Source organism: Neolamprologus multifasciatus, chromosome 23 (assembly GCF_963576455.1).
Source record: "Neolamprologus multifasciatus chromosome 23, fNeoMul1.2, whole genome shotgun sequence".
NCBI lineage: Eukaryota > Metazoa > Chordata > Actinopteri > Cichliformes > Cichlidae > Neolamprologus > Neolamprologus multifasciatus.
The window spans coordinates 27,727,938-27,755,347 of record NC_140460.1 but is presented as its reverse complement, the minus strand read 5'-3'; the positions used below and the strand labels follow the sequence as shown (position 1 = coordinate 27,755,347).

At 40.3% G+C, this 27,410-nt stretch overlaps 3 protein-coding genes across 3 annotated transcripts; 1 reads left to right on the top strand and 2 right to left on the bottom strand.

Annotated features, from left to right (window-relative positions):
* Window positions 1-480: 480 nt before the first annotated feature.
* ccdc122 (coiled-coil domain containing 122) lies at window positions 481-14,363 on the bottom strand. Its single transcript, XM_085150720.1, has 7 exons — window positions 14,179-14,363; window positions 13,714-13,820; window positions 12,697-13,095; window positions 12,501-12,617; window positions 12,270-12,343; window positions 5,672-12,145; window positions 481-5,635 (listed from the first exon to the last, which is right to left on the bottom strand). Exons 1-6 carry the CDS (start codon window positions 14,204-14,206, stop codon window positions 12,067-12,069), a joined length of 804 nt encoding a protein of 267 aa, XP_085006846.1. The 5' UTR covers window positions 14,207-14,363; the 3' UTR covers window positions 481-5,635; window positions 5,672-12,066.
* A 115-nt stretch (window positions 14,364-14,478) lies between these two features.
* mtrf1 (mitochondrial translational release factor 1) lies at window positions 14,479-19,659 on the top strand. Its single transcript, XM_085150718.1, is given in 11 exon segments — window positions 14,479-14,575; window positions 14,691-15,038; window positions 15,258-15,349; window positions 15,434-15,515; window positions 15,637-15,681; window positions 15,684-15,743; window positions 15,950-16,122; window positions 16,213-16,330; window positions 17,185-17,326; window positions 17,415-17,508; window positions 17,593-19,659. Coding segments are annotated over 10 exon segments (1,305 nt in total). The 5' UTR covers window positions 14,479-14,575; window positions 14,691-14,791; the 3' UTR covers window positions 17,845-19,659.
* Window positions 19,660-23,574: 3,915 nt separating this feature from the next.
* wbp4 (WW domain binding protein 4) lies at window positions 23,575-27,278 on the bottom strand. Its single transcript, XM_085150719.1, has 10 exons — window positions 27,141-27,278; window positions 26,971-27,043; window positions 26,830-26,892; window positions 25,627-25,753; window positions 25,367-25,549; window positions 25,187-25,257; window positions 25,018-25,093; window positions 24,711-24,931; window positions 24,388-24,620; window positions 23,575-24,286 (listed from the first exon to the last, which is right to left on the bottom strand). Coding segments are annotated over exons 1-10 (1,251 nt in total). The 5' UTR covers window positions 27,143-27,278; the 3' UTR covers window positions 23,575-24,084.
* Between the last annotated feature and the right edge of the window lie 132 nt (window positions 27,279-27,410).

Here is a 27,410-nt window from a genome sequence, read left to right as displayed (position 1 = left end):
GTCCTGGCTCCCCCTTGCCATAGCATTTATGTTGTACCTCGTCAATCTCTAGCTGTGAGAGCAGTCCCTTCTTTCGAATGTTGGAAGACTGAGCTACTAGTTGTTTCGCCATCATTGTAGATGTTGGGTATCGAATGTCCAAAATCCCTGTTTCAGCAGAAATAGTAGTGCTCTATAATTGATGTTATTACAAAACATACTGTGCAACACAATTGTGCCAGTACATGTTAAAACATTTTTTACAGATATTCCCAATCAATTTATTTACTCACATACTGGTTTCTAAAGTCTGTAGAGAAGTGGTTTTTGACAAACTGTCATTTTAAAGTCTTTCTTTTGGGAGAGAACAACAACACTTAGAGACACTTGGGTTGGCAATGCTGTTCTGTTTGTATTTATCTATGGTCTTGTCCAGTGATAACTGTGGTTTCTTGTCTCTCTGTCTGAATTTGGTCCTGTCCTTTTTTCTTTTGTAGCCTATTTCCTGTTTTATTGTGAAGGTTAGTTCCTGGTGTGATTTTTGTTTCCTTACTTGTGGCCCAGCTATCTGCTTGCTGCACCAGTAGAACTTAAATATTGGTCTTTGGTTCAGAGGCTGAGGGTGGGTTTGTCTCAACAAAATCTACCAAAGTGTTTTCTTGATTTTTATTTTAATATTTTTTGATTGTTTTTATACATGGTATTTTTAATGAAATACAGTGAAGACCCACTGAGTGTCTTGTCCTGTCTTCTTTTGCACTTTTCTCTTTGCCCTCACCCCTCCAACTCACCTCTTCCTTCCCACTGTAACCAAGTGTTTGTTCACTAAACATTACTTGATATTTACAATTTTACTCTCTAATAATGTAGGATCTTTCAAGACAAAACACCTTGAGGCAACTGATATTGTGAATTACCACTACAGAAATAAAATTCATTTGAAATGAAGACCCTGTTATATTACCCAAGTGGTGAACTAATGGAAGCTGATTTATTGTGTGCATTGTGTTATTAATGTGGTAGGTTTAAAAAATATAAATCATGCAAAATGTATCTTAAATCCACTTTTATAGATTTGCAGTCGAGACGATGAATAAAAATGTTTGCCCTTTGTCACCTACATCATTAAATAGCTGCTTTGATACATGTTTGATAATCCAGGTAAGGAAATCCCTGAAAGTCGATTCAGTTCGTAATGTTTTCACTGGGAGAAACGTTTCATGACTCATCCATGTGACTTCTTCAGTCTCAGCTAACTGTTGGTTTCCCCAGCCTTATAGTTACATAACAAGTAAAACTAGCATCATTGCCTAACAATAAACTATGAGCTCAGTTTCATGATCGTTACTATGCAAACTGTCACATCTTTTGGTAAATAGCAATGAGGCAATAAACGCCTGTTTTCCTGTTAGCATATATTCAATGAATAACAAAGTATTACTGAGGGAAGCTTGAGAATACTTTCATGCTATAACAACACACTTTTACTGAAGTAAGATTTTTAATCCCATAGTTTTATGACTAAAGAAGTTAAATTTGATGTTTACATCTTTTCTATGTTCGGACTGAAGGATTTCAGTTGGCTAAATGCTAAACAGGCTTTACAAAAATGACTCAGTGGTGGGCGGCTGTGTGGCACTGGCTGTACACATCCACATGTCATTTGGCAGCAACCCCCAGCTGATACAAAAGGTAAACTGTATACATATACACGTTCATTGGACTCTTGACTCATCTGAGTATCTATTAATCATTCTATGTTACAATTCCTGTCAATGTGAGCGGAAATATGGTATGATGTAAGTTTGTTTTTGGACAATGACTGCGTCACGCTGTAGTTTATGAAATGTGCTGTTACCTGCCATGGACACAACGATATCAAAGTGTGTGTATGAGCTTGTTTGTTTGCGTTGCTGTGGGACGTGGCAGGGTGGAGCTCTGTTAGAGGCTTGCTTGTGAGTTAAAGGTTTCTTTTATTATCTATTTTAAGCTCGGCTACTTCCTAGAGTTGAGTGAGACCTTTGAACCACACCACTCTCTTAAGTTCTCTCATCCCACATTCCTGAGAGTGTGGACCCTGTCGTGTCTGTGCAAATCAAAACATTACTCATGCTAATGCCGAGCCACACCTTGACACAGCATGAAACACCTTTACCTGGTTTCTGTGTGCACTATGATGCAAAAAAAGGTACAGCTCTTAACTTCTGGAAAAAATAAATCTCCAATAAAGCCTTGGTGACCCACCCAGAAGGCTTGTTTTAAGCTGAAAGAGAACATTTTAGTCATCAATGAATCAGCTGCTGACAATTATTACTGTATATGAGAACACAAAAGCAACAAGGATAGGCTGGATGTTTAAACTTGACTTAGAAGTCAGCAGTGTTGTCGGTAAACCGGGAAGCGGCGTCACGCTGTTTAGTCTAACTAGGACCACTGGGAGCAATTAGAGGCCAGCAAAGTCACAGCGGTTTCCCTGTTAGTCCAACACGGGTTTCTGAGGGATATCCCCTCCTCACTTCTTTTTAATTTGTTTATCCATGCACAAACTTTTTCCCAGCAGCATCATGAACAGCTCTGTTACTGTCTCAGCACAGCTCTGGATGGTTTATAGACGGTAAAGACTAGAACAAACAAAAGAAGGTTAAAAACAAAAAGCCTCAGTTCTCAGGAAATGCATCCATACTCAGGTTGACAATAAGCTGTTTCATGCAGATCTTTGAAGTTGGAAAGCTCTTGAACCCACACTGAAACAATTACTGGCAGCAGGGTGATAGCTTTTTCTTTGAATTGATGCTTCTTAAACTGGAGCAGTTCAAAGCCAAACAATCCTGCAATTACTCTAAACTGCTGTGTCACAGGTACGATGCTCATTTTGTGGAGCAATTCAGGTTTATTTCTTGTTCCCAGACACCTTATTCCACACTGACATAAAGTCAAACATACCTACCAGCTGCTGGCTGTATCAAATGTGTATGATTATTGAGTTTTAACAACAAAAAACAGCAGAAAAAGTATTTACAGAGTGAACAGTTAGAAAAATTCAACTTTATTTGGCACTAATGACCCAAACAGTGTCCGGTCTGATAGGATCTGATCTGGAAAAGTTAGTGAAGTATTTAAAAAGGTATTTACAACCCCTCAAATGGGATACAAGGCTTTAATTTTATTAAAGTGCCTGTGCTTTAAGTAGTTGAGCAAACATATTGCGCAGACTCTTAAGGAACTGCAGTCGGGACTGCAGTCGGCACCTTCGCACAACTTTTGTGCGAAGGTGTTTTTTTAAAAATTTCTTTTAAATTGATTTCACGATACTTTGTCTCTTATGGTGGCAACTTGGCATATTTTTATCATCATGAGAAGCCAGCTGAGAAGCCTGATTCCAGCTGATTATGAACACTGTATGAATTTTCTGCCAGCTGACAAAGTGTTTGAGTATGCTGCAAAACTTATTGTTTAGATCTCAGCACCCACACTGCAGCCAAAAGCAGTCACAGCCAACTGCCATCTGTCTCTTTGTTTAAATTGTGCCAGACTTTGATGTTTAAGTCTTAAATGTTTAAGTCTGGCACAGGCAGAAATAAATACTAAAGAGAATATTCAACATTTTCAGAGACAGGCTGGTTTCTTGATAAGAGTAGAGTGATACTATTGTTACGTCTGTATTCAATTTGTGTTAACATGATGATAGCATAAAGATAACAATCAGGGTATCACAGCTGAGCTTGTATTGCCTTCACTTAATAATAATGTTGTGGCTCAACATGGTTTCCAAGAAAGTAGGTGAAAAACAAGCTACTCTACATGCATGTTGGGGTTTATATCTGTCTGTCCTGCAACATCCTCCTAAATCTTGTTACAGGAGCTTTTAAATAGATCATTATAAGACTTATAATATTTCCCATTTTATTTTATTTGTTTTATATTTTGTTTGAAATTGTTGTTTTCAGATAGTTCATTTTTCTTTTCTTAATTTTTAAAAAGCATTGGGTTTTAGGTCCTTTTTCATTAGTTTCAGTGTTAGCTTTAGATTTTGTTATTAAGATATGTTTGTACTGTTGAACTGTAAAATTGCTGAAATTCAGAACAGTTCAAAACAATGCAGTGACCTGACCAGTCCCGTGACTGATCTCAACCGAAAAGGTACCCCAGATCTGGTACCCCAGATCAGGCGGCATTCATGCAGGTGAAGGAGCCTAACCCTTCCATCCCTTTTATTGTACAGACAGTGTTGGGAAGGTTACTTTTAAAATGTATTCCATTACAGGTTACAGAATACATGCCCCAAAATGTATTCTGTAACGTATTCTGTTACGTTACTCAATGAGAGTAACGTATTCTGAATACTTTGGATTACTTAATATATTATCATGCTGTTTACAACTACGTGAATGTACTATTGCTGTGATTTATTACTGTTACTGAAGGTCCGCGGCTCCGAACCGTCGTAAAGGGACCTCTGATAAATATGGCGGGGTCCGTGTCGGCTCGTAGCCGAAAAATAGCTTTACTTGGTTGTGTGGGTCAACTTTTCTTGCAAGAGACAGAGAGAGGCATTGAAAGACTGCTCCAACGGAACTTATTGTTTTCGGAGGAAAACACGAATACAGTGTACAGTTGAGTCTTAATAGCTTACTTACAACTGGGCTCGTCAGGCTCTCTTCTTGGCTTCAGTGGTTATTATTATATTTACATGCTTCCAGCTCCTGTTTTTGCTCGATGACTGCTTGTACTTTTCCACTATCCTATCCTATCCTATAGAGGAGGGAGACTATTTTCTCCCTCCTCTTGCTCACAGACACGTAACGTGTATGGCGGTCCATTCTCCCTGCAACACGGACTACACTGCCCATGAGGCTACATTCTTTAGAGCTATACCTGTAGCATGTTAGCTTAGCACAACAACAACAAAAAGGCGCTCTCTCACCCAGGAAACACACAGGTCGTGTCCAAATTCATGGGCTGTATTCTCCTGAGGACCCGGCCTTTGCGGTCTACGTGGGCCGGGTCCTCAGAAGGTCGGGTAGGCCAGAAGTAAACGGCTGAGGAAATTGGACGGTCTAGCCTTCTGATTTGAGTCACCGCTGTCTCGGTGGAGTTTAATGAACTTGGCCGTCTGCTCCTTGCTATCTAAAATATAACAGGACACTGGAGTAAACTCTCGACCGTCTCACACTTCTGTTTAATCAGTTTTCTGTTTGATGTTTATTCAGCTGTGTGAAAACTAGGACTTTAATCTCAGCCAAACCGATTTACTCAGGAACAAATCAAACAGTGAAAAAAGCCCAACAATAACATTTTTAGGTTGTCTAAGTGACTAATATATTACGTTTAACCCGAGTAGCGAAAGTCCGCGGTGATCTGAAAGTGATGTGCCGGGAGTTGTGCCGTTCTCGGTGGCTCCAGTGACCCTCGAGCTCCCGGCTAGCTATCGAGCTGGTGGGTAACAGACGTCTCTGAAAACGTCGAAGCACTTTTGCAAATATGCGATATCTTGATAAACCGAGCAGATATTTGATGTTTACACAGCTACTTTCTCGCCTGAAAATATGTTAAAACTTTATTTTGTGACCCAGAAAGATTAGTATGAGTAATTTTAAAACTTAGTAGCGGCCGCCATTGTTGGAAACTGGAGTTTGGCTGGGCCGCGCTATAAATTCTGGGATATGGTGGGCCACGAAGGGACACACCCGACCCCATCCTTCAAATTTGGGGAAAAGGAGGACGCATTTGTCGGCTGCATTCAGAGGAGTCTACGAATTTGGACAGCCTTTGTCGCGTCGCTGTGACGTAATCGGTCTACAAATGCGGCCTCAGGAGGATGCAGCCCATGAATTTGGACACGACCACAGTCGCAAAGAGAGAGAGAGAGAGAGAGAGAGAGAGAGAGAGAGAGAGAGCGTCGCCCTGTAACCATGGCAACCGTAACGCTGCCGCCTGGAACAACAGAACGTAGCTGTCAAACAAAACCGCCACAATATGAAACAGGAAAATACCGCAGTATAATCCATTTATTTCAACAAAGTAACTGTATTCTAAATACCACCTTTTTAAACGGTAACTGTAACGGAATACAGTTACTCATATTTTGTATTTTAAATACGTAACGGCGGTACATGTATTCCGTTACTCCCCAACACTGTGTACAGATTAAGGTCTCAAACACAGGGCTGGAGGCAGTAGAGTAGAGAAAGAGTACTTGGCCATCCAGTGGGTCTTTGACTCTCTTTGTATTTACCTCCTGGGCTGCTCTTCCACCCTCTTCAGATCATGCCCCTAAGTTGGGTGGATGGGGTAATGTGGCGGGTAGTGGTTTGTAGCTCAGCTGTATGGGAGGTTTGGAGCAGTAGGGTTCAGGGTGTGGTGTCAGGGTAGGGTGACTCATACAGCTGACCATAATCATCTGATCATGTCTCCCCATTGTAACAATTCTGGGTTTTTTTGTTTGTTTGTTTTTTGAGAAATCCATGGATAGAATTTGTTGTTAAAAGGATGAGACAGCTTTACATTGCAAAAGATATAACAGTAGGTGATGAAAATTTGCAGGAATGACATCTGTCCACTTGATCAGTGAGGACACCTAAAGAAGGAGTAAAGTTTTCATAGGTGGATCAGACTTGTTTTCAAAATAAATTTTGCAGCAGCAGAATTCACGTGCAAACACACAAAACACTGACTGCACCAGTCACTAAATGTGACTCTTGCTAACTAAACAAGACCAGCTGCACATTAAGGAGAACAAACAAGATTTTCATGCATTCAGATTATCTGCACACCCACAAAGCCAACAAAGGATCAGCTGTTGTATGTACTCTTCAAAATTGGGCAGTAAATACACTTCACCCTACAGTAGCAGAAGTCTAAGAATGTATTACACGGTGCTCAGCACTCGATGCATGCACATAACTGTTTCTCTGTGTCCATATCAAACATGGGCAGCTGGCCAGACAACGTGCAAATAGCTATAAATGTGCCACTCAGACAGACTTAATCTCATGTGATATGGAGCAGGAGGAGTTGAGACTGTTTAAACAAACTGGAGTACAAAATTATAGGTTAGCTAAACTCTTGCCCCCTGAAGCTAAAAATGACATTAACTGTCAAAGAAACCTGCAGGTGTTTGCATCAGATTGTTGTGTAACCCTTCAGTCAGTTAGAGCAAAGGAGAAAACATGCTGTCTAATTTTGTACGGTGGCAATTAGTCTATTTTCTCTTAGGAGAGGATATAATATCTGCTGTCAAGGCCAAAATAAATGTCACCAATAAACAGTCCAAGGAGGGTAGATGCACTATATTGCCGAAAATATTTGGTACTTGCTTTCACATGAATACCTGAGTGAACTTGAGTGGCAACCCCTTCTTAGCCCATAGGGTTTAATATGAATTCGACCCACCCCTTGCAGCTATAACAGCCTCAACTTTTCTGAGAAGGCGTTCCAAAAGGTTTAGCATGAGAAGGCCTGGCTCGGAGTCTCCACTCCAATTCATCCCAAAGGCGTTCCATTGGGTTGAGGTCAGGACTCAGTGCAGGGCAATCAAGTTCTTCCACATTAAACTTGCTCATCCATGTCTTTTATGGAACTTGCTTTGTGCACTGGTACGAAGTCATGTTGGAACAGGAAGGGTCCAACCCCCAACTGTTCTCACAAAGCTGGGAGCATGAAACTGTCAGAAATGTCTTGGTTTGCTGAAGCATTAAGAGTTCCTTTCACTGTAACTACGGGGCTGAGCCCAACTCCTGACAAAGAACCCTAAACCATAATCCCCCCTCCACTAAACTTTAGAGTTGGCACAGTGCAGTCAGGCAAATCCTGTTCTCCTGGCAACCACCAAACCCAGACTCGTCCATCAGAATCCCAGACGGGGAAGTGTGAGAAGGGCTGTCAGTGGTTCCTGAAAGTTTTCTGGATAGGTTCAAAAAAATTGTTGCACCAAAAACCTCCCAGTGCTTGCTTGCAGATTGCCATGGCTGCCTTCAAACTTGAAAACACACTAGCAAACTGGAAATGGAGAAGGTTCTCCTTTAAAGTAAAAGGTCTGTCACATGTTTCAAGATGTGCAACTTCTACTTTGAAGGTGAACCTTTTCCATTTCACAGTTTCACTACATCTCAAAGAGTAGTTGGAGAGTGTTTGTAGATAAGTCCGTCACTTTCAATCAAACTAGGACTGCAGAAATATGCTAGGGGTTGCCAGGTGTGTCACTCAATGGTCTGGTCTGCATGACCAGGACTTTAGCAATCATTTACCTTGTAAGTGTCATCAACCTCCAGTAACTACTCAACATATCACATGTCTGTGAAACCTCAATAATTAAGTCTAATATAGTCTAATATTAGCAATGATTGTCTAAAATGGTCATTAATGGAAAGGTAGTGTGATGTTGTTTTCTATAAATGTAAATGATTTTGTCTCCTGCGAACAGTATAAATTCTAATATGGAACATAATTTGATGAGAAGTGAACTCCATTAAACTGACCACAATCTACAAATGAACATCGTGCTTTATTCTGCATCACCTGAAAGTAGCAAAATGAAAAAAGCAATCATCAGGAAAGTGTTTACGTTGGACACAGAGCAAAAGAGTCAAGAGCCAACATCTTATAGACTTCTATGAAACATTTTTCAACCAGAGGAGTCGCCCCCTTCTGGCCATTATAATGAATGCAAGTTTAAGGTGCTTCACTTTTTAAACGCGAAAGGTAAAAGCTAAAACACTAAGGATGAAGCTTTGAAAACAGGACTTTGCAAATTTATTGTGGACGTCAGGTCGGCTACATCTATATTTTATATATTTTATATAGCTGTGGTGTTGCTGTTTTTTTAAACTTGGCACACACATGTAACCCTTTTCTGTGCAATACAATACCATTGTACTATTTTCTGTGTCTTTTACGTTTGTGTGAGCTGGGAACTCAACATAATAAGTAAGACCATCTGAACTCATAATTTTTCATGGGCAAAATGCACAAACCCCAAAATATTACCTGGATAGTCAGTGATAATTTTCAAAAACAGTCTTATTTTAAATATATTTTGTTGATGCTTGTTAAAGTACTTCTATTGTACTAAATTCCACTTTGAACCAAAATTATTTTATAATAGCGAACAGGATCTTTAAATCTTTGTTATTGTATTCACTAGATAGTTATTGCTTAATGTGTACCAGCTTCTGTAAGCAGTATCAGCACACACAGCACACTGCATCCACAGAAGATGAACGAGAAGAGAGAAACAAATAAGCTCAGCTGTATTGCAGAGATCCTCAGTCGATGTAAGGGGTTGCCAAGTGTGTTTTATTGGCATGCTCATCCATCAAAAGGCCAACACAAGCTGAATCTAAGGTCAAAGGGATGCTTCTTGGAAGGAGATAGACAGCTTTTAATGATTTAAACAAGAGACAGTAATTTTGTTAAAGGTCAGCGACCGACAGATTCATGGATCTGTTTTTCTTCTGTCATTTCAAGATCATTTTTACAGGACAAGGATGGTGGAGTATTGTTATTAATGCTAAAATGTCCTTTAAAGGTAATAAAGAGCTGTGAGGAGTGACGTTTTGTGAGTTTAAAAGGGGGAGAAAACCCTCTAAGCTGACTTCTGTTGTTCCATTTTTAAGTCTCCACTGGCTGGTAGATGCCTACACTCCTCTTACATTCATCAGCCAAGAATATATTTGATATAATGGTTGGTGCCAAATTGGAGAGAAAAATGTGTCAAAGCCAAAATAGGTAAATAAATAAATAAAAACAGCATGCGGTAGAAGTCTGGTGTTAATTTCATTCCTTAATTATCCAGGCTTAATTAGCCTGGAGTGGGAGCATATGGCATTTATTTTTAAGAACTTCTGACCAAGTAATGCACCGCCTCTTCATGGTGGAAAACCCTTCTTATGTAACAAGAATGTAAAGCATGCATTGCGGTCGAAACAAACAGTGGAAACAGAGTTTAATTTGAACACTAATCCTACCATGATACACTGGACAATTATTTAAGTTGACATCATGGGAATAAAGTTTATTTTTAGGTAATAAAATTTATGGAATGAAAACAAAAAAAAGAACTGTTTTGTGTATTTTATGTATTCAGGCATGTGCTTGACTGTATGACGTGAACAAGGGATATAAATTTACTGCAGAAGGCTTCTAAATAAAATGGACTATACTTTCTAAGAGGTTTGAATAGGCTGAGGCTGAGTAGCACAAACAGAAAAAAGCAGAGGGCTGTCCTCTTCAGAATATACAATACTCTGTAAAAGCCTTGATTTACCCTTAGCAAAGAACCAATTATGAATGACACGGGACCTGAGAGATGTCATCTGGGCCTTCAGCTGATCCATCGATCAGTAGCAACAGGTCTTATGGAGTAAATACAAGTTTGAATTTTTGGCTCAAATCATCATCATTATGTACAGAGGATGTCAGGAGAGTGGTACCACAGTGAGTGTCTGCAGTAATGTGTAAAACACAGTGGAGGCTCTGTCATGTTTGGCAATTTTGTCAAAATTGATAAATTATGAATACAGAAAAGTGCCATCAGATTTTGATCCACCACGCAGTACCATTTGGAAAACTGATCTGATTGGTAACCACATCATTTTTCAGATTGACCCCAAACACACTGCTAATGTAGTAAAATCATACCTGGATAGAAAAACACACAGTGCAACACTATCAGTCATGGACTGGCCTCCCCAGAGCCCGGACCTCAACATTATTGAAGCAGTGTGGGATCATGTTGACAGAGAACAGAACAAAACATCCAAAGAAGAGCTTTGAATGTCCTTCAAGAAGCCTGGAGAAATATCCCTAAAGACTACTTAAAGACATGACAAGAAAGCTGTTCAGGCTGTGCTGAAGAATTAAGGTGGTCAAAGCAAATATTGACTTTCAAGCTCATTAGAAGTGTACAAACTCTGTTTTTGCCTTATATGCTGTATTTCTGATAGATTGCTGTGGTGGCTCAAAACTTTTTCTTTTTTTTTTTTTGCAGCATTGTAATTAACAAAGCCATTCAGATAGAGCAGTACTGCTGAATGAAACTCAGTATGTTGGATGAAACCCAACCTTTAGTTAACCAGACAATGTCCTTGATTTCACGCACACTGAACCAGACTTCCCACACACTTACTTATTACAAGTTAACGCTGTAGGTGAGACAACACATACCTACAACTGCTGCACAAATATTTCATGAAATTATTGTTCTTAAATGTTGCAAACATCTTTGTGGCTAAAACTTCATGTTTTGTTTTTTTTAAATTCTGAACAGAATCTTCTATTTAAGCTTTGGGTCATAATCAAATTTGCTGTAATCTAGTCTTTAGCTCATAAAAATCCACCTCTCAGCAACATCTCTGAGCTTTGTAGAACCGCTGTTCAAATAATGCAAAAGACCCACAAGGACACAACTCAGATGTGAAAAGTGTAGAGTTATAAAGTTATGGGGTTTCTCAGAGGCTGATTCAATTCATTCTGATGTGATTTCATCTTCTGAAAAGGCAGCTTCATTGTTTAATTAGTTTCACGTTATGGTTGAAGTAGCACAGTCACGCCCTTGTTAACCCGACAGTGGGACTGTCGCCTCAGAACCGTCAAGTGGCCCAGTCAGGCAGAAGCTGGGACAGGGTGTACCAAAGCAGCACTGCCACACTGACAGTTACAGCGGACATTTGGCTTATGTTTTGCTCGGGTTACTGTTGTGGATGAACTGATTCACTAACACCACCTGACCTAAAATCCCATCCCACGCCCCTGCTGATGCTGAGCCACAAGACACGGTCCTTTCATTTCCATATTTATGCTTTTCATCTGAGAAAAGGGAAAAAACAAGAAAAGAAAACTTGCACATGTCAAGGAACACATTCAGCAATAACTCTTGTATAAATATCTGGCATAAAGCAAGAAAGCCAAACAGATAGGGTCAGGCATTCAGTGGTCACGGCTGCCCCCTGTCGTTTAACTTCAGTAACAAGAATGCTCCTTCCTTGTTAAACTAACACACTCATAATAACAACTGGTGTACATTTATCCCAATAACAGAACAATTAACCCACATTAATCTGACACTACAGTTCGATGACCACTGACTGCTTATGGTTGTGATGACTGCTGCTGACTCCTGAGCTCGGCTAGCTGTCTCCTCATGTGGTAGATATCATCAGACATTTGCCTAAGGGAAAGTAGGCACAACTTTGTAGCCTTTATTATTTAGAAGCGGGACATCAATCATCTCTTTTCTGGCATTTAGAGCTATTTGTAGCATGTCTACTGTCACATGTTTATAGTATTTCTACCTGTGGTTGGCTTGTGCCCTGCTCAGCTGGCAGCGTAGGCGCTTCATGATGGCTTCATAGCGCCTGTTCTGGATCTGAGGAAGGGGGAAAAGTGATGTTGTTGATGCTTTCTTTCAGACTGAAACATAAGTCATGTCTTGATACAAATTCTATCTAGGTGATTTAGTTGTTTTATGAACAAATGTCAGCCTCATAAGATGTCCCTGGTTTCTTTTGGGGAAGTCTGCACACCTCTATGTCTTTCTTTATTTGGGCATGAATCTCAGACTCTTTTTGGAGCCGCTGTCTCTTCTCAGATATGGTCTTCATCTTCAGGGAGACCTCCTCTTTCAGAGCTTTAATCTCTCGCTGCACACATGAGCATATAATAGTTATGGATACTGAAGATCTCTGAAAAAGATCCCTATGATTAAAATGAAGAGACTACCTTTGCCATCTGCACTGTGTTTCCATTTGGATTGTTCAAATCTTCCTTCAGCTCCTCGTTTTGCTTTCTCAGCATCTGTACTAGTTCTTTCTTCTCCTTCAGCTCGTTATGGGCCTTTGTCTGGCTCACTGCATGCAAAACAGCTGCCCTGTGGCCTTCCATCTTACTTCGGTAAGCGTTGAACCCTGCAAGCGCCACTTGTGCAACCTCCTCCTCCTCACCTATCAGAATCTGGAGTTCTGTGTTTGCCTTGCTGATGGATACACAGCGATCATGAAGGAGTTTGGTCTGCTGCTCCAGCTGCTCCATCTCACTTTCCAGCACTAGGATTTCTCTCACTTTCAATCTCAGGTCCTTGTCTATGCCCTCGTTTTTCCTCTCAAGCTCTGACAGAGTTGCCTGGAAAATAAGGCAAACCAAAAAGTCCAATTAAGTCATAAAGAAAGCCACAAACTATGCAAATAAATGTTTACTTCACTTTCTAGACAATTTTCTCCCGTTGTGTTTTTTTAATTATATTTTGTGACTCTTTTTGATCATTTGACACCTCTTTGTGGTGGATTTGAGGCATATTTTGGTTAATTAGGTCTCTTTATGTAACATTTTATGACTTAGTTACTTTGACGGTTATATTTGCATCATTATACATATAGTATAGTTCTGGGACAAGACAACGGATTTTCCTGGCTCTTTGGGTGCACAGAACTGTGCTCAGTAGGCTGAGTAATGTGTCCATGCTAAAAAAAAAAAATCTATCTAATATGCCATCATTTTGTATTATGATAGCCACTTTATAGGTTATACTATGTTATTACCATTGTACAAAGCAGGAATGGGCAATTAATTTTTCCGAAGGGCCACATAAGAAAGCGGGACTGTTGTGGAGGAGCAGATCAAAAAGCTTGTAAAAAAGATAAAATAAAAAATTGCTCATTTGGCCCCTTCAGAAAAATAATTGCCCAACGTGTTTTGCATTTAGTTAATCAGTGTTGTAGGGGAATAGGGTTAGAGATGAACCTGCAGGGTACTGAGTGTCCTCTGTTTCTCTTTCAGGGCCTCTTTCTGGGTATAGCCATGTTGACTCACATCCTCCACTGCCTTGGTTAACGAAAACCCAGGCGGTCCTGGAAATCATGAGAATCACTTTGTGAAAGTCTATAAAATAACTACCTGGCCGCCAATTTAGCCAAATTTTCATTTTCATTGGCAAAGTTTAAGCCAAGGAGTTATTTATTTCTTTAAATGGACACCACTGATCACATAAAACAATAAAATATTAGGCCTTTAAAGGTAGCTAACACCAACTTCTTTACTTACTCTGAGCTAACATTAATTAGCTATGTAGCTTATGCTAGACTAACAAAGCTAACATCAGCTCTATTTATTTATTTGTTACAGTTTAAATTATGTACAGTTGCTTAAACAATTAAGCAGACATATATTTACTTTCCTGTATTGCCAAAAACAAACAAAACATCTCACCGTCTTCACTGACCCCAGAGTTTGGCATATTGACTTGCTAGCTTATACTTTTTTATACTGTTTATGTCCGATAGTTAGCAATGATAGCATGCCATTTTTATCCTTGGGTTTCAAGTAACCCTAGAAAAATGTGAAATCAACTAACTTAAAAAGATTAAATAAATAAAGCTAATATGGTGTTAAGTTAATATGTTCATTTACAATATAAACGAAAGTATTTATTTAGTTTACTTTTGATTAATTTATTGGCAAGGGAATCAATAAAAGTACAGTTAGAAAAATGAGCAGCGGGATGTAACCTAACCATTGATACAATACGACTACGATTCCCACAGTTCACTTTTTCTCCACGTCAAACTATATCCGGTCTCTCTTACAGCCAGCAGCAGTCTCGCATGTAAACACAAAAATAAAACTAGCGAGCATTATTTTACTTTACTTGTCACCGCCTAAATTTAGTCAAATGCTTGTCAGGCGTTGCCTCAGACTGTGCTCTTTGTGTACCCGTGTAGTTTACAGCAGCGGAGTAAGAAGAGGAGGATGGAGGACCCTTGTGGGACACGCCAGCGTGAAACATGCTAACAGGACAGACGTGCCACACTGGGGCAGAGTAATGTTTAAACGCTTCTTTCACATTGATCTGGGGGAGCTGTACAAGAACGAGTCAGTTCAGGTGTATCTCGAGCAGCTCATGGAGGAGCACAGAGACCTGAGCAATAAGCTACAGCATGCATACCTCAGTGAGTCAGACAGAAAGGGGCTCACAAAGAAGCACACTGAGCTGCTGCCTCTGGCAAGTGTGTTTAGGAGCATTGAACAAGCTCAGAAAGACCTCGAAGAGGTCAGTTCACTTCTAAAAGGTCAGTAGGATTTTTTAAACTTACTATATATACATGTAATGGCTTTATAAACACACCTCTCAAACCACAGAAAACCATCAAACGTGTTTGTCAGGTGTCCAATCTCCAGAGGTCTTCTAACTATTTAAATAACACATGTATTTGCAGCTTTGAGTGAGTACAGTTTTACTTTGCATTCTTAAACACAATAAATCAAATTATTTTCCTTACTCATGGCAGGTTTAGCTGGCACCAAAGATGAAGAGCTGACCCAGCTGCTAAAAGAGGAGGAAGCACAAATCTCCAGCAAGATTTTGGCTTTAAGAAGAGACGTAAGAACCCAAAAGACACAGCTAATTAATGCAGAAGTGTGTGACGGACCATTGTTTGTTCATGAGGTTTTCTTTTTACCGCAGCTAATCAAAGCTCTTATCCCCACTGATCCTCTTGACTCGAGTAATGTTCTGCTGGAGGTCGTATCAGGGCGGACAACAGGAGGTATGAAGGAAAGCAAAACTCTAAATTTGTTTTATAAATTCAAAATACAATTCACAGTAAAATACTGCAAATAAGTGTTATTATGGAAAATAAGTGTTATACTTTCTCATGTGTGGTTCAGGTGACATTTGTCAGCAGTTCACCAAAGAAATGTTTGACATGTACCAGGGTTTGCATTTTACAAAAACTGGGACTTTGAGGTGTTGAACTACACACCTGCAGAGTATGGTAAGATAATTTTTGTATTTCTGTATCATTCATATCATTCTGTATCATTCATTCCCCCCCCGAGTGTCTTTGTTATTAGTTCCAACTCACTCATCAAGGGATTGAATGACTATGTGTGGATCAGAGAAGAAATTTAAACTTGTGGTGATCAGTGGACATAAACCTCCTACCACAACATTTACAGCTGCATGAACGGTGTCTCTCAGGTGGTCTGCACCATGCAGCAGTGAGAATAGCTGGAGAGAACGTGTACAGGCACCTGAAGCACGAAGGAGGAACCCATCGGGTTCAAAGGATCCCTGAGGTGGGGCTCTCCTCCAGGATGCAGCGAATCCACACAGGAACCGTGACTGTCATCATCCTGCCTCAGCCAGTTGAGGTACACTGCGTTTTTTTCTTTTTATGACTTCTCTTTGTTTACTGGAATGGTTAAACAGTACATCTCTGTTTTTATCTTTGGTGCTTGCAGTTTGAAGTCCACATCGATCCAAAGGATCTTCGAATCGACACGTTCAGATCTCGTGGTCCTGGGGGGCAAAGTGTTAACACAACAGACAGCGCAGTGCGCGTAGTTCATCTTCCGACAGGTAAACTGTACCACCATGCCGTTTTGCTTGTAGCCACTGTGATGTGCTCTTTCAAACCTCACTCACTCACTATGGGAGGTGCTCTCTGTGGTAACCAATCATGGAAGCTCCTTCACCACCTCTGTCTAAGACAGACCAGTCACTTTGAGGAGGCAGTTGTCCCTTGACACCTTTGAAAGAGAATGATAACTGAGTGAGGTACACTATATTGCCAAAGGTATTCCCTCACCAATCCAAATCATTGAATTCAGGTGTTCCAATCACTTCCATCACCACAGGTGTATAAAATCAAGCACCATGCAGACTGCTTCTACAAACGTGCAGTGGTGTAAATCACTGGACTCTAGAGCGGAAACGTGTTCTCTGGATTGACGAATCGATGGATGAGTCTGGCTTTGGCGGTTGCCTGGAGACCAGTACTTGCATTGTGCCAAGTGTAAAGTTTGGTGGAGGGGGGATTATGGTGTGGGTTTGGTTTTCAGGACCTGAGATCCAGTGAAAGAAAATCTTAATGCTTCAGCATACCAAGACATTTTGGATAACTCCATACTTCCAACTTTATGGAAAGAGTTTGGGATGGCCCCTTCCTGTTCCAACATACATGTGTGAAGGCAGACAAGCGAATGCTTTTGGCAATATAGTGTACATCACCTGACTGCCCTACTTGTATGGCCACATGATTTGAAGCTTCATTGTTTTGTGTGTTGCCATGTTAGTGTTTTTGGAACCCAAAGGGATCAAATTTTAATGTTGAGTGCTAAGTTGTCATCTAAAGTTTGCCTAATACATTTATGATCCATTTATGCATCACTTAACACATAAAGCAGATACAGCAGGTCTTTTCCTCTTTGCAGGAATAACTGCAGAGTGTCAGCAGACTCGATCTCAGCTGCAAAACAGAGAAATGGCCATGCGCATGTTGAGAGCCAGGCTCTACCAAGGCATGATGGGTAAAGAGACCGAACAGAGGAATACAGCACGAAAGCAGCAGGTGGGTGAAGCAGGAAAACATAACCTGTAACATTCACGATTTTTGTTCTCTTTTCCAACTTTGTCATTGTTCCTCTGTGTCTAAAAACAGGGGCACACGCTCTCAGTCAGAGAGAATTCGTACCTACAACTTCAGTCAGGATCGTGTCACAGACCACCGCCACCGGATATACAACGAGGACATCAAGGTTTAGGTTTGAAGCAGTGTTATCTACTTCAGCTCAAGGGTAAAAAATCAATGTTGCTGTGTTTTTTTTCATGTCTGTTTTTAGGAGTTCATGAGAGGTGGGGAGGCTCTCGATGATATGATCTCTGATATACTTGAACACACAGAGAAGGAGGCTCTTCTCGAGGCGGCGGAGAACAGCAGCAGTTGTAACGAACAGAGTCTGGACCGTCTGCAGACTGAGACCAACAGCAGCTTATGGGAGATGTGCTTCCTGACATATCTGACTGCTCTGTGCCTGCAGAACACATGTTATGTTCTATTATTTGGGCAATTAATTGCAAATGATGCAATGTAAGACAAACCAAAAGTAACAGAGGTTTTTATTCTTGTAATAAAATGTAACTGTGTTTTTGTGCCTTGCAGTTTTCTAAATAACACTAAAGATTAAGGAGGGAGTAACATGGTATTTTAAATTTTGAACACCTTTAACAGGCCTATCATTACAGTTTTAGCTAATATGGGTTTTAAAACTGCTGCTTTTTAAAAATAATGAACACATGAATCACACTTACTGGCCATTTTATTAGGCACATTCTATAGACAGATTCTCTATAGGGAGATGACAAACACTCTCAATTCAAAATACCATCCCCCAAGTAGAGGAACGTTTAACAAATCATTTGGTCCCTGTTTGGTATGAGGTTGAAAAGCGCAATCTGATCTCAGATCTGAAACATGTCACAAAGGCAGTCATCACAGCTGGATGATGGACAAGTTCTACTCAAGGACCATTACCTCACTGTAATGTTGGTACTATGTCAGATGAGGCCAGAATAAGGAAAAAGTCTCGGTCTATGAATCACAGATGGGGACATCTGTGGCAGAGAAATCATGGAGGAGTTGGAGTAAAAGAGACGGTTTGTGGCAAGCATGGATGTAGCTGTGAAAAAGGTGAAATTTATCAAGCTGCCACGTTTTGCACACACACTAAATCTTGGACACCGAAAGCTGTACAGCTGCAATACAGTTTCCAACTGGGCAGGAAGGATTCATTCTGTGATTGTATGGATGAAGAGATCCCACATGGCAAGAGTAATCCTCAAGGAGAAGTACCAACTTCTTGGTATGAATACTTTTTAAATACTTGAATAAAAGTCAGCCAAAATGTAAATCAACAGATTAGGATCAATATAAAATGATAACATCATGTTTGTGATGATGGAGAGATTCTGTCAGCAGTTTTCAGCCATCCAAACTGCAGCTGTAGACCTCTGCCTAAGAAAGCCCATCAAGAAGGAGAAGTATATAATCTTTGGGGTATATAAAAATTGCTTGCTTAAACATATTAACATATTAAAATGTGTTTATTATTTTTTTGTTTATATTGCAGACTTGGCAGAATTGGCAATGAGGACATGCAGAGGAGTTTCTGGTGCTGATGTTGAAGCATTACATATCCACGCTTGCTGTGTTTAGTGAAAAAAGTCTGACCTGTGGCCAGAGACTGCCCATCCTTCTGCAGCAGAGAGTGGATCAAGAAGTCCAACTGCATAGAAGTCTTTTTCCCATTCCAATCAAGGACAGTGCCACAGTCTGGTGGTGGATGAAGGACTCATTGCCAGTGTTATCAACTTTAGCTGAGAAGTGTCTCTGTGTCCAAGCCTTCTCCACCCCAACTGAGAGATCTTGAATCCTTTCTGAAATAGAAAACATTCAAATTTTTCGCTCAAAAACTGCTAATTTTCAAAAGTTCATAATTGCAGTTGGATTTTATGTTAAAGTGTTAATTTGACAGAGGAACTTTTATTTTTTAAACCAGCTTTAATTTTGTTTGAGTCGAATACAAATTGTTGATGTATACTTGAAATTAAAAAGTTACTGTAACCAAAACCATTTGTACTATATTTTATTCCCTAACCAGCCAGTTAGAGAATCAATGAAGAATCGAATCGTTAAATGATATTGATAATTGGTATTGCTAAATTCTTATCAGTTCCCATCCCTAGTCTTTAGCATTTAATATTCTTTTGAAAATTATTTATTTTCATATTTCTTAAATAGACATTGCAGTGTGTTATTAGTGGATGCCAAGAAAATACTGTTAAACTGAAGAAACTTACTGTTAAATTAGCAGTAATCAATTCAATTGAGGTAATCAGATGCCTTAATTTTTTTTAAAAAGTGACACATTTTTACATTTTCAATGTCCAGATCTTGGACTTTTGTTTAATTAAGAAAATTTTTAAAATTAACAATAAATATTTAGTTTTGCTAAATGAAGAAGTGACTCTGTTGTACTTCTACGTTATGTCAGCTTCCCATGGGAGACATGATTGAAGCAATGAGTACCAATCACCTAAATATCTTTTAACTTATTTATTAAACATGTTTAGTTCTATTGTAGCGTGAAGGGTACATGTCAAAGGTAAGTGCCTCTGTTTTCACATAAAATACTCACACTATAAAAATTTGTTTTGTGTGTTTCTGTTTGCTAGCTGTACGTATGTGGCCATGACTGGCCCATGACCTCAGCAGGACCCGGCCGTCCCCCTGCGCCGATGCTGGCACACCCTTCAGAAGAGGCGAACATCCTGGAGATTGTGAACCAGACGGATGCCCTCCTTCTTGACCTTAGTGCAGCATTCGATACTGTTGACCATAATATCCTATTAGAGCGATTAGAACATGCTGTAGGTATACAGGTATTGCACTGCAGTGGTTTGTATCATATCTATCTAATAGACTCCAATTTGTGCATGTAAATGGAGAGTCCTCTTCACACACTGAGGTTAATTATGGAGTTCCCACAGGGTTCGGTGCTAGGACCAATTCTGTTTACATTTATACATGCTTCCCCTAGGCAGCATCATTAGAAGACATAGCATACATTTTTCACTGCTATGCAGATGACACCCAGCTCTATCTGTCCATGAAGCCAGATAACACACACCAATTAGTTAAACTGCAGGAATGTCTTAAAGACATAAAGACTTGGATGGCCACTAACTTTCTGCTTCTTAACTCAGATAAAACTGAGGTCATTGTACTCGGCGCTGAAAAGCTTAGAAATTATGGTATCTAACCAGATTCTTACTCTGGATGGCATTACCTTGGCCTCCAGTAACACTGTGAGGAACCTTGGAGTCATTTTTGACCAGGATATGTCCTTCAACGCACATATTAAACTAATATGTAAGACTGCGTTCTTCCATTTGCGCAAACATCTCTAAAATTAGAAATATCCTGTCTCAGAGTGACGCTGAAAAAACTAGTTCATGCATTCATTACTTCCAGGCTAGACTACTGCAATTCATTATTATCAGGATGTCCAAAAAACTCACTGAAAAGCCTTCAGTTAATCCAAAATGCTGCAGCAAGAGTACTGACAGGGACTAGAAAGAGAGAGCATATTTCTCCTGCTTTTGGCTTCCCTTCATTGGCTTCCTGTTAAATCCAGAATTGAATTCAAAATCCTGCTCCTCACATACAAGGTCTTAAATAATCAGGCCCCATCTTATCTTAATGACCTTGTAGTACCATATCACCCTATTAGAGCACTTCGCTCCGCTCTGCAGGCTCTACTTGTTGTTCCTAGAGTATTTAAAAGTAGAATGGGATGGAGAGCCTCAGTTTTTCAGGCCCCTCTTCTGTGGAACCAGCTTCCAGTTTGGATTCAGGAGACAGGACACTATCTCTACTTTTAAGATTAGCTTAAAACCTTCCTTTTTGCTAAAGCATATAGTTAGGGCTGGACCAGGGTGACCCTGAATCCTCCCTTAGTTATGCTGCAATAGATGTAGGGCTGTCCGGGGGATTCCCATGATGCATTGAGTTTTTCCTTTCCAGTCACCTTTCTCACTCACTATGTATTAACAGACCTCTCTGTATGAATCGTATCTGTTATTAATCTCTGTCTCTCTTCCACAGCATGTCTTTATCCTGTCTTCCTTCTCTCACCCCAACCGGTCGCAGCAGATGGCCGCCCCCTCCCTGAGCCTGGTTCTGCCGGAGGTTTTCTTCTGTTAAAAGGGAGTTTTTTCCTTCCCACTGTTGCCAAAGTGCTTGCTCCATAGGGGGTCATATGATTGTTGGGCTTTTCTCTGTATCTATGAAGCGCCTTGAGGCGACATTTGTTGTGATTTGGCGCTATATAAATAAAATTGAATTGAATTGAAATTGAATTGAAATTGAATTGATGGCATGTGCCAGCCTCATCCCCTCTATCAACCTACTCATGCGCATCCAATCTTGTACTGCATATAATAGGTGAGCCACAGGTTTTGGACCTCTATTATGAAAGTGAAGACCAGTGGCCATCCCACACAACCAGTGAAGCCAGTTTAAGGGGCAGAGTATAGACTATAACTAACTCTAACTCAGCTTTGGTTTTATGGAACTGTTCTCAAACACAGTATTTTATAGTATACAGGACTTCTGAGGATGATGTCATTGCTCAGTTTTTTTGGGCTTTTTCCTCTGAGATGTTCTGACTTTGACACTTGAGATCTTCTGGTTTGGGAACTCTGACTTCTTTTGCTTGTTTTTCTAGAATTGAATCCTTTAGCATCTCTTCTTAAGTCTGACAATATTGCTTGTATGTAAAACAGATCTGCAGCAGTGACAGTTAATTTCCATCTATTTTGTATTATTTGAACTATTTTATAGGTTCTTATTGTGTATTACCACTGTATAAAGCAGGAATGGGCAATTAGGTTTTCCCTAGGGGGCCACATGAGAAACTGGAACTGTTACGTGGAGGGCCACATCAATTCAGAATTCAGAGTCACCTTTATTGTCATTGCACAGTATTGTAAAACTACAGCCAAATGAAATTTTCTGTGCATGCTCTAGATCAGTACCAGCATTCACACCACAAACCTATTTACACAAAATTTTAATACTTACATTAAATTAAGTTGTTCTTGCCAAGAAGGATAGGTGGAGTCTGTTGAGTTCTGTGATGGTCCAGAGAAAAAACTGTTGCGCAACCTGGTGGTATGGACTTTGAGGACTTTCTAACGCCTGCTGAATGGAAGTACAAAGAAAAGGCTTGCTAGGACGGTGTGTGTTTTGTCCTGCAGAATATTGTTTGTTCGGCAGGGGCAGCAGGTCCTAAAAAGATCATCTAGGGAGGGCAGAGGCAAGTCCAATAATTTTTTTAATCTGTTCTTATTACTTGTTTGCGGGATTTTCTGATCAATAAGCCTATAAAGCGATATAATGAATATTCTCTTTGCCCACCTTTGGTATAAAGTGTTTTTGCACTTAGTTACTGCAACATTTTTATGTTACGGTTAGAATTTTGTGTAATTAACATCAAATTTCTGTTAGGTTGTTGTGTTGTAATGGCGTGGATGTATTTTATTGACCCCTTAGTAGCAACTGAGTCTCATTTAAACAACACAGCCTACCTGAGTGTTGTTGCTGACCATGCCCATCCCTTCATGACCACAGTGTACCATCTTCTGATAGCTGCTTCCAGTAGGATCCCACACCATGTCAAAAAACTAAGATAATTTCACACTGGTTTCTTGAACATGACAATGAGTTCACTGTACTTCAAACAGCCCCCACAGTCATCAGATCTCAATCCAATAGAGCACCTTTGGGATGTGGTGGAACAGGAGATTCTCATCATGGCATGTGCAGCCGACAAATCTCTGAGGAATGTTCTCCAACACCTTGTTGAAGCTTTGCAAAGAACTGAGATTGCTCTTTAGGTAAAAAAAGGGGGTCCAACTGGTATTAGCAAAGGGTACCTAATAAATGACTGTATTGATATAGTTGGTGTATTGTTGTGACCTTTCCTGAAGTAGGATGACACTCGGAAAGTTCATCCTCCACCAAGATCAATGCCCAACTTTGCAATTTTAAATAAAGTCAAACTGAAAGTCAAAGTGTTGTTATTGTTTGCATCCTTTTATGGTTCTTTGCCAATCAGGGTGCGGCAAAGCACCTATCAGCTTTATACACACACTCTGACCCATTAAAAGCATGTCACACCCAGCATGTGTGCCATGACCAACAACCACTTGAGCTCCTATTTTTGAGTAAATGTTTCTGGCGTGAATTAAAAAGCCAAGCCTTTTTCTAAAGTTGTTTTTTTCCCCACTAACTGGAAGGTCATTATTTATTGACATCACATATTTCTCATGTTAATAACTACAATCCATACTGCTTTATAAAAGTATAGCAATTATTCACTTCAGCTGACAAATACTAGACTGATGTTTCCAGTCGGATGCCTTACTTACTTAAACAAAAAAAAGATTGAAAGTAGGAAAACTGTTTTTTTGATTTGCTGAGAAAATTCTTCACATTAATAAACGGGTCGCCCAACATCATACCAACCTATCTAAATCACCAGCTATTGTACACAAAAACTGTACCCAGTGGTTAAAACTTAGAAAAACACATTTTAAAGAATTTGTAACTTCTTGACCCAATTTCTCCTGAAACTGCTGCACATCAAAGATCCAATAGATGCAATAAAATGTCAAAATGTCAACTTAGTAGAAGTTCTCTGAGTGTAAAAGTCTCATTCTGCGGCATCCTGACTTATAGACGTTATTGTTTTTGTGGCTTTGTTGGGGGGTCAGTCGTCTTTGTCTCTCTGTCGGAGGCTCCTCGATTTGCCATTTTGTGTCTTGTTCCTTCGGAACGATGCCGGACCGCCTTCTTCTCCGAGGGAAGTGATGATACGTTCTTTGAACTTCGGCTTGGGCTCCGGGGGCAGCTCTGCTGGAGTGCTGGCAGTGCTTCCCTCCACTTCAGGCAGCTGCAAATCCACTTTTTCACTGAAATGAGAATAAAAGAGACAAAGAAAAAGCTCTTTAGTAGCTGCCAGCACACATATGTAGGATCTCACTGTGTAACGACTCAAAGATGTTGCACTTACTACGGATCCTCTTCTTGCAGGATCTGCTCCCAGACTCCGTATGGATTAGCAGCTTTTGGCCTCTTGGCTTTCGTCTCCCTTTGTGTCGCCTGTTCTTCTGTTTTCTCCGGTTCAGCTGTTGTGTTTTGGACCTCCTCAACTTTTGTCGCCTCTTTATCGTCATCTTTAGGAGTGTCGTCACTCACTTTACCTTCATCCTCTTTTTCTGATGGCTCCGTCTCTGCTTTCCTTTTTCTGCAACAAAATCAGGAAACCTGAATTGTAACAAGAAGAAGGTGAAGTTCGCTCTATACAGACTCTCACCTTCTCTTTGAACTACTGACCCTGAAGCTGATCTTTGGCACTTGGGCTCCTGGCTGGTTTTTCTCAGGGGCTTCAGCTTCTTGAGATGATGGGGCCCCGCTGGAACTCTCCTCCTCTCCTGATAGAGGCTCTGGCTGAGGGGTCACAGGATCCTCTGGACTCTCTCCTTCTTGGTTGAACTCAGAGCTGGATCCAGGCACCTCATCAGGGGGGAAGTCAGCAGGCTTCTCCCAGCTGGACTCTGAAGGGTGAGGGAAAAAATGGATGTAATCCCACAGATGACATGAAATAGGAGAAGCCATTAATTTAGAAAGAGAAACACTCCACCTCCGGTTTCTGTGTTGTAGTAGTATGTGTAACCATCAGGACTGACAGCTTCCATCCAAGCAGAGCCTGAAGTACTCTAGGAGAAACAATATTAAGATATATGAGCAACAGAACACCCCATTTGTAATTAAATTAATATATATATATATTATATAAAACAGATATTAACTCCAGTCTGTTGAGTCTGTTCAGAGGCTGAACTCGCTCCCTGGAGGCCCTCTGGTTTTTTCCACTTAGATTCTGTCATATATAAACAGACAAAGCAATAATCAAATGAAATATATTAAAAAAAAACTAAACAAACTATAAACACACACAGACTTTCACGACATTTTCCATTATTCCTCACCTCCTGTTATTGTGTTGTAGTAATACGTGTGTCCATCATCTGTTAGGCCTTCAACCCAAACCTGCTTTTCTGTTTGCTGTCTGACCTTACCGCTCGCCTTCGCCGCTTTCTTCTGTGGCTTCTTTGGCTGGGGTTTCACTTGAACTTGTGGCCGTGCTGTCGTTTGCTCCGGAGAGCTTAGACCTAAACACAAAGATGCTCCGCTGAAATAAATCCAAGGACTTACACTCACAGGTTAAAGAACATCCCCTGACAATTACCTTGCGCTTCTCTTTCCATCCTCTTCAGATCTTCCTGATAGGCCTTCAACGCAGCTTCCTCCATCGCAGCAAACTCTTTGGACATGCGTTCCTCCTGCTTTGCCTTTTGAATGCTCTTCTTCTTAATCTGCAGGAGAAAGATAGGGTGAGATGAGTGGCAGTGGCTTGTGGCCAATAGGGAGTCAGTATTGCAGTCAGCTGTGTTTATGTCTGCACCTTATCTCTCGTGCCAGTCGTGAGAATGGTGCCAAGACAGGCAGGCTGCTCATGCCCGTGTGTGTCACTCGAGCACAAACTGATAATGACCTGTGTGACCGTGTACTGGGGGCCATTTTATGCATAATAAAGCTAAAATAAATCAAAAATAGAGCTTGTTCAAGGAAGGAGTCAGGGTAAATAGTATAAAATTTGTGATCTTATAGTGACAAATATTTAAGAAAAAAATATGTGTGTATTATGTGGTTCTTCTTTCAGTTGCTCCCTTTAGGGGATCATCTGCCACCATCTCATCCTATCTCTAGCGCCCTGAGGTCTTCCTCTTTTCCTCCTGCCTGGCAGCTCCATGTTGTCCAATATATTCACTATCCCTCCTCCACACATGTCTAAACCATCTCAGCCTGCTTCTCCAACTTTCTCTCCAAATCACTTGACCTGGGCTGTCCCTCTAATCCTGTACATGCTGGTCACTTCCAACGAATCAGAAAGACAATAGCAACAATAACAACTTGTATACCATATACATATGGTAATAGTACAATGGTGCAGTTTAAAGATGCTGGGATAAATTATAGAATAAAAAAAAAAGTAATGAATAACTGGTTACTACATATGCAGTATATACATTGGAGGCTGTGACAGTTTATAGTTTTGTTAGCAGGTCTCACTACCATCATGTAAATCATCTTACCTCTCTTGTGCACTGTCCATTGCTTTGGATAGTAGATCCCAGGTAATTCAAGACTTTATTGATTTTTACAGACACCTGTGTCTTTGTAAGTAAACAGACTGAAGGCCTCAATGGGAAGCTTTTCATATGAATGTAAATCAATTTAGCACGATGCATGAAGCTCAATTTCTAGACTTGTGGATGCTACAAAATAGATCTTAATTTTATTATTTGCTCAATTATTTTAATAATTTGATAATATTATGTAATCTGTTACTTCGTATATTTTAAAAAAAAAACAGAATAAAAGTCAGTACCTCTGAAATTTTGGCAGCCACATTTTCTTTGTGATTTTTCCCCCTTTCGTGGAACTCGATGCTCTGCAAAGAAAAACACGAGAAACATTAGCGTGGACGCCGTCCTCGGTAACACAGAGCCACATCTTCCTGTATACTCACGGGCTTATTGTCTGCAATCCAGCACTTGCAGTACTGGCAGAATTTCCTTGGTTGTGACTTCCAGTAGTCAGCCCTACAAATGCAGAAATCAGTCAGACTGGCTCAATAACTGGCCACGCGTGTTATATATTTCAGAGCTTAAATAGCAAAAGTCTTGTCACGTTACTTACATTTTTAAGGCTCTGTGGTGAAAATACGATCAAGAACTCAAGAAGAATGAAATGTGAAGACGACCGCTTCACTCATTTCAAGAATGACAACATGGTCCGTTTGTGATGACGTCATCGACAGCCGCCGCTGAACGACACAGACGGAAGTCAAACGGAAGCTCGATGATGTATGTATGTATGATGTCCCTCTGGTGGATAAAGAAGAAAGCGGCACGTATTCTTGTCACCCTGCTGAAAGGTTTTTTAGAAAACAGCAGCTACACCATAGAC

Coding starts and splice junctions, on each gene's coding strand:
- ccdc122 (XM_085150720.1), bottom strand. CDS start 14,206: ATGCCAAACTCTGGGGTCAGTGAAGACG. Junction 13,821..14,178: donor CTCTGGGGTCAGTGAAGACG/GTGAGATGTTTT, acceptor CATGATTTCCAG/GACCGCCTGGGTTTTCGTTA. Junction 12,146..12,269: donor AGGGCACAAGCCAACCACAG/GTAGAAATACTA, acceptor ACTTTCCCTTAG/GCAAATGTCTGATGATATCT.
- wbp4 (XM_085150719.1), bottom strand. Junction 25,754..26,829: donor TGGCTGCCAAAATTTCAGAG/GTACTGACTTTT, acceptor TTTCTCCTGCAG/ATTAAGAAGAAGAGCATTCA. Junction 24,287..24,387: donor CTGCAAGAAGAGGATCCGTA/GTAAGTGCAACA, acceptor TTCTCATTTCAG/TGAAAAAGTGGATTTGCAGC.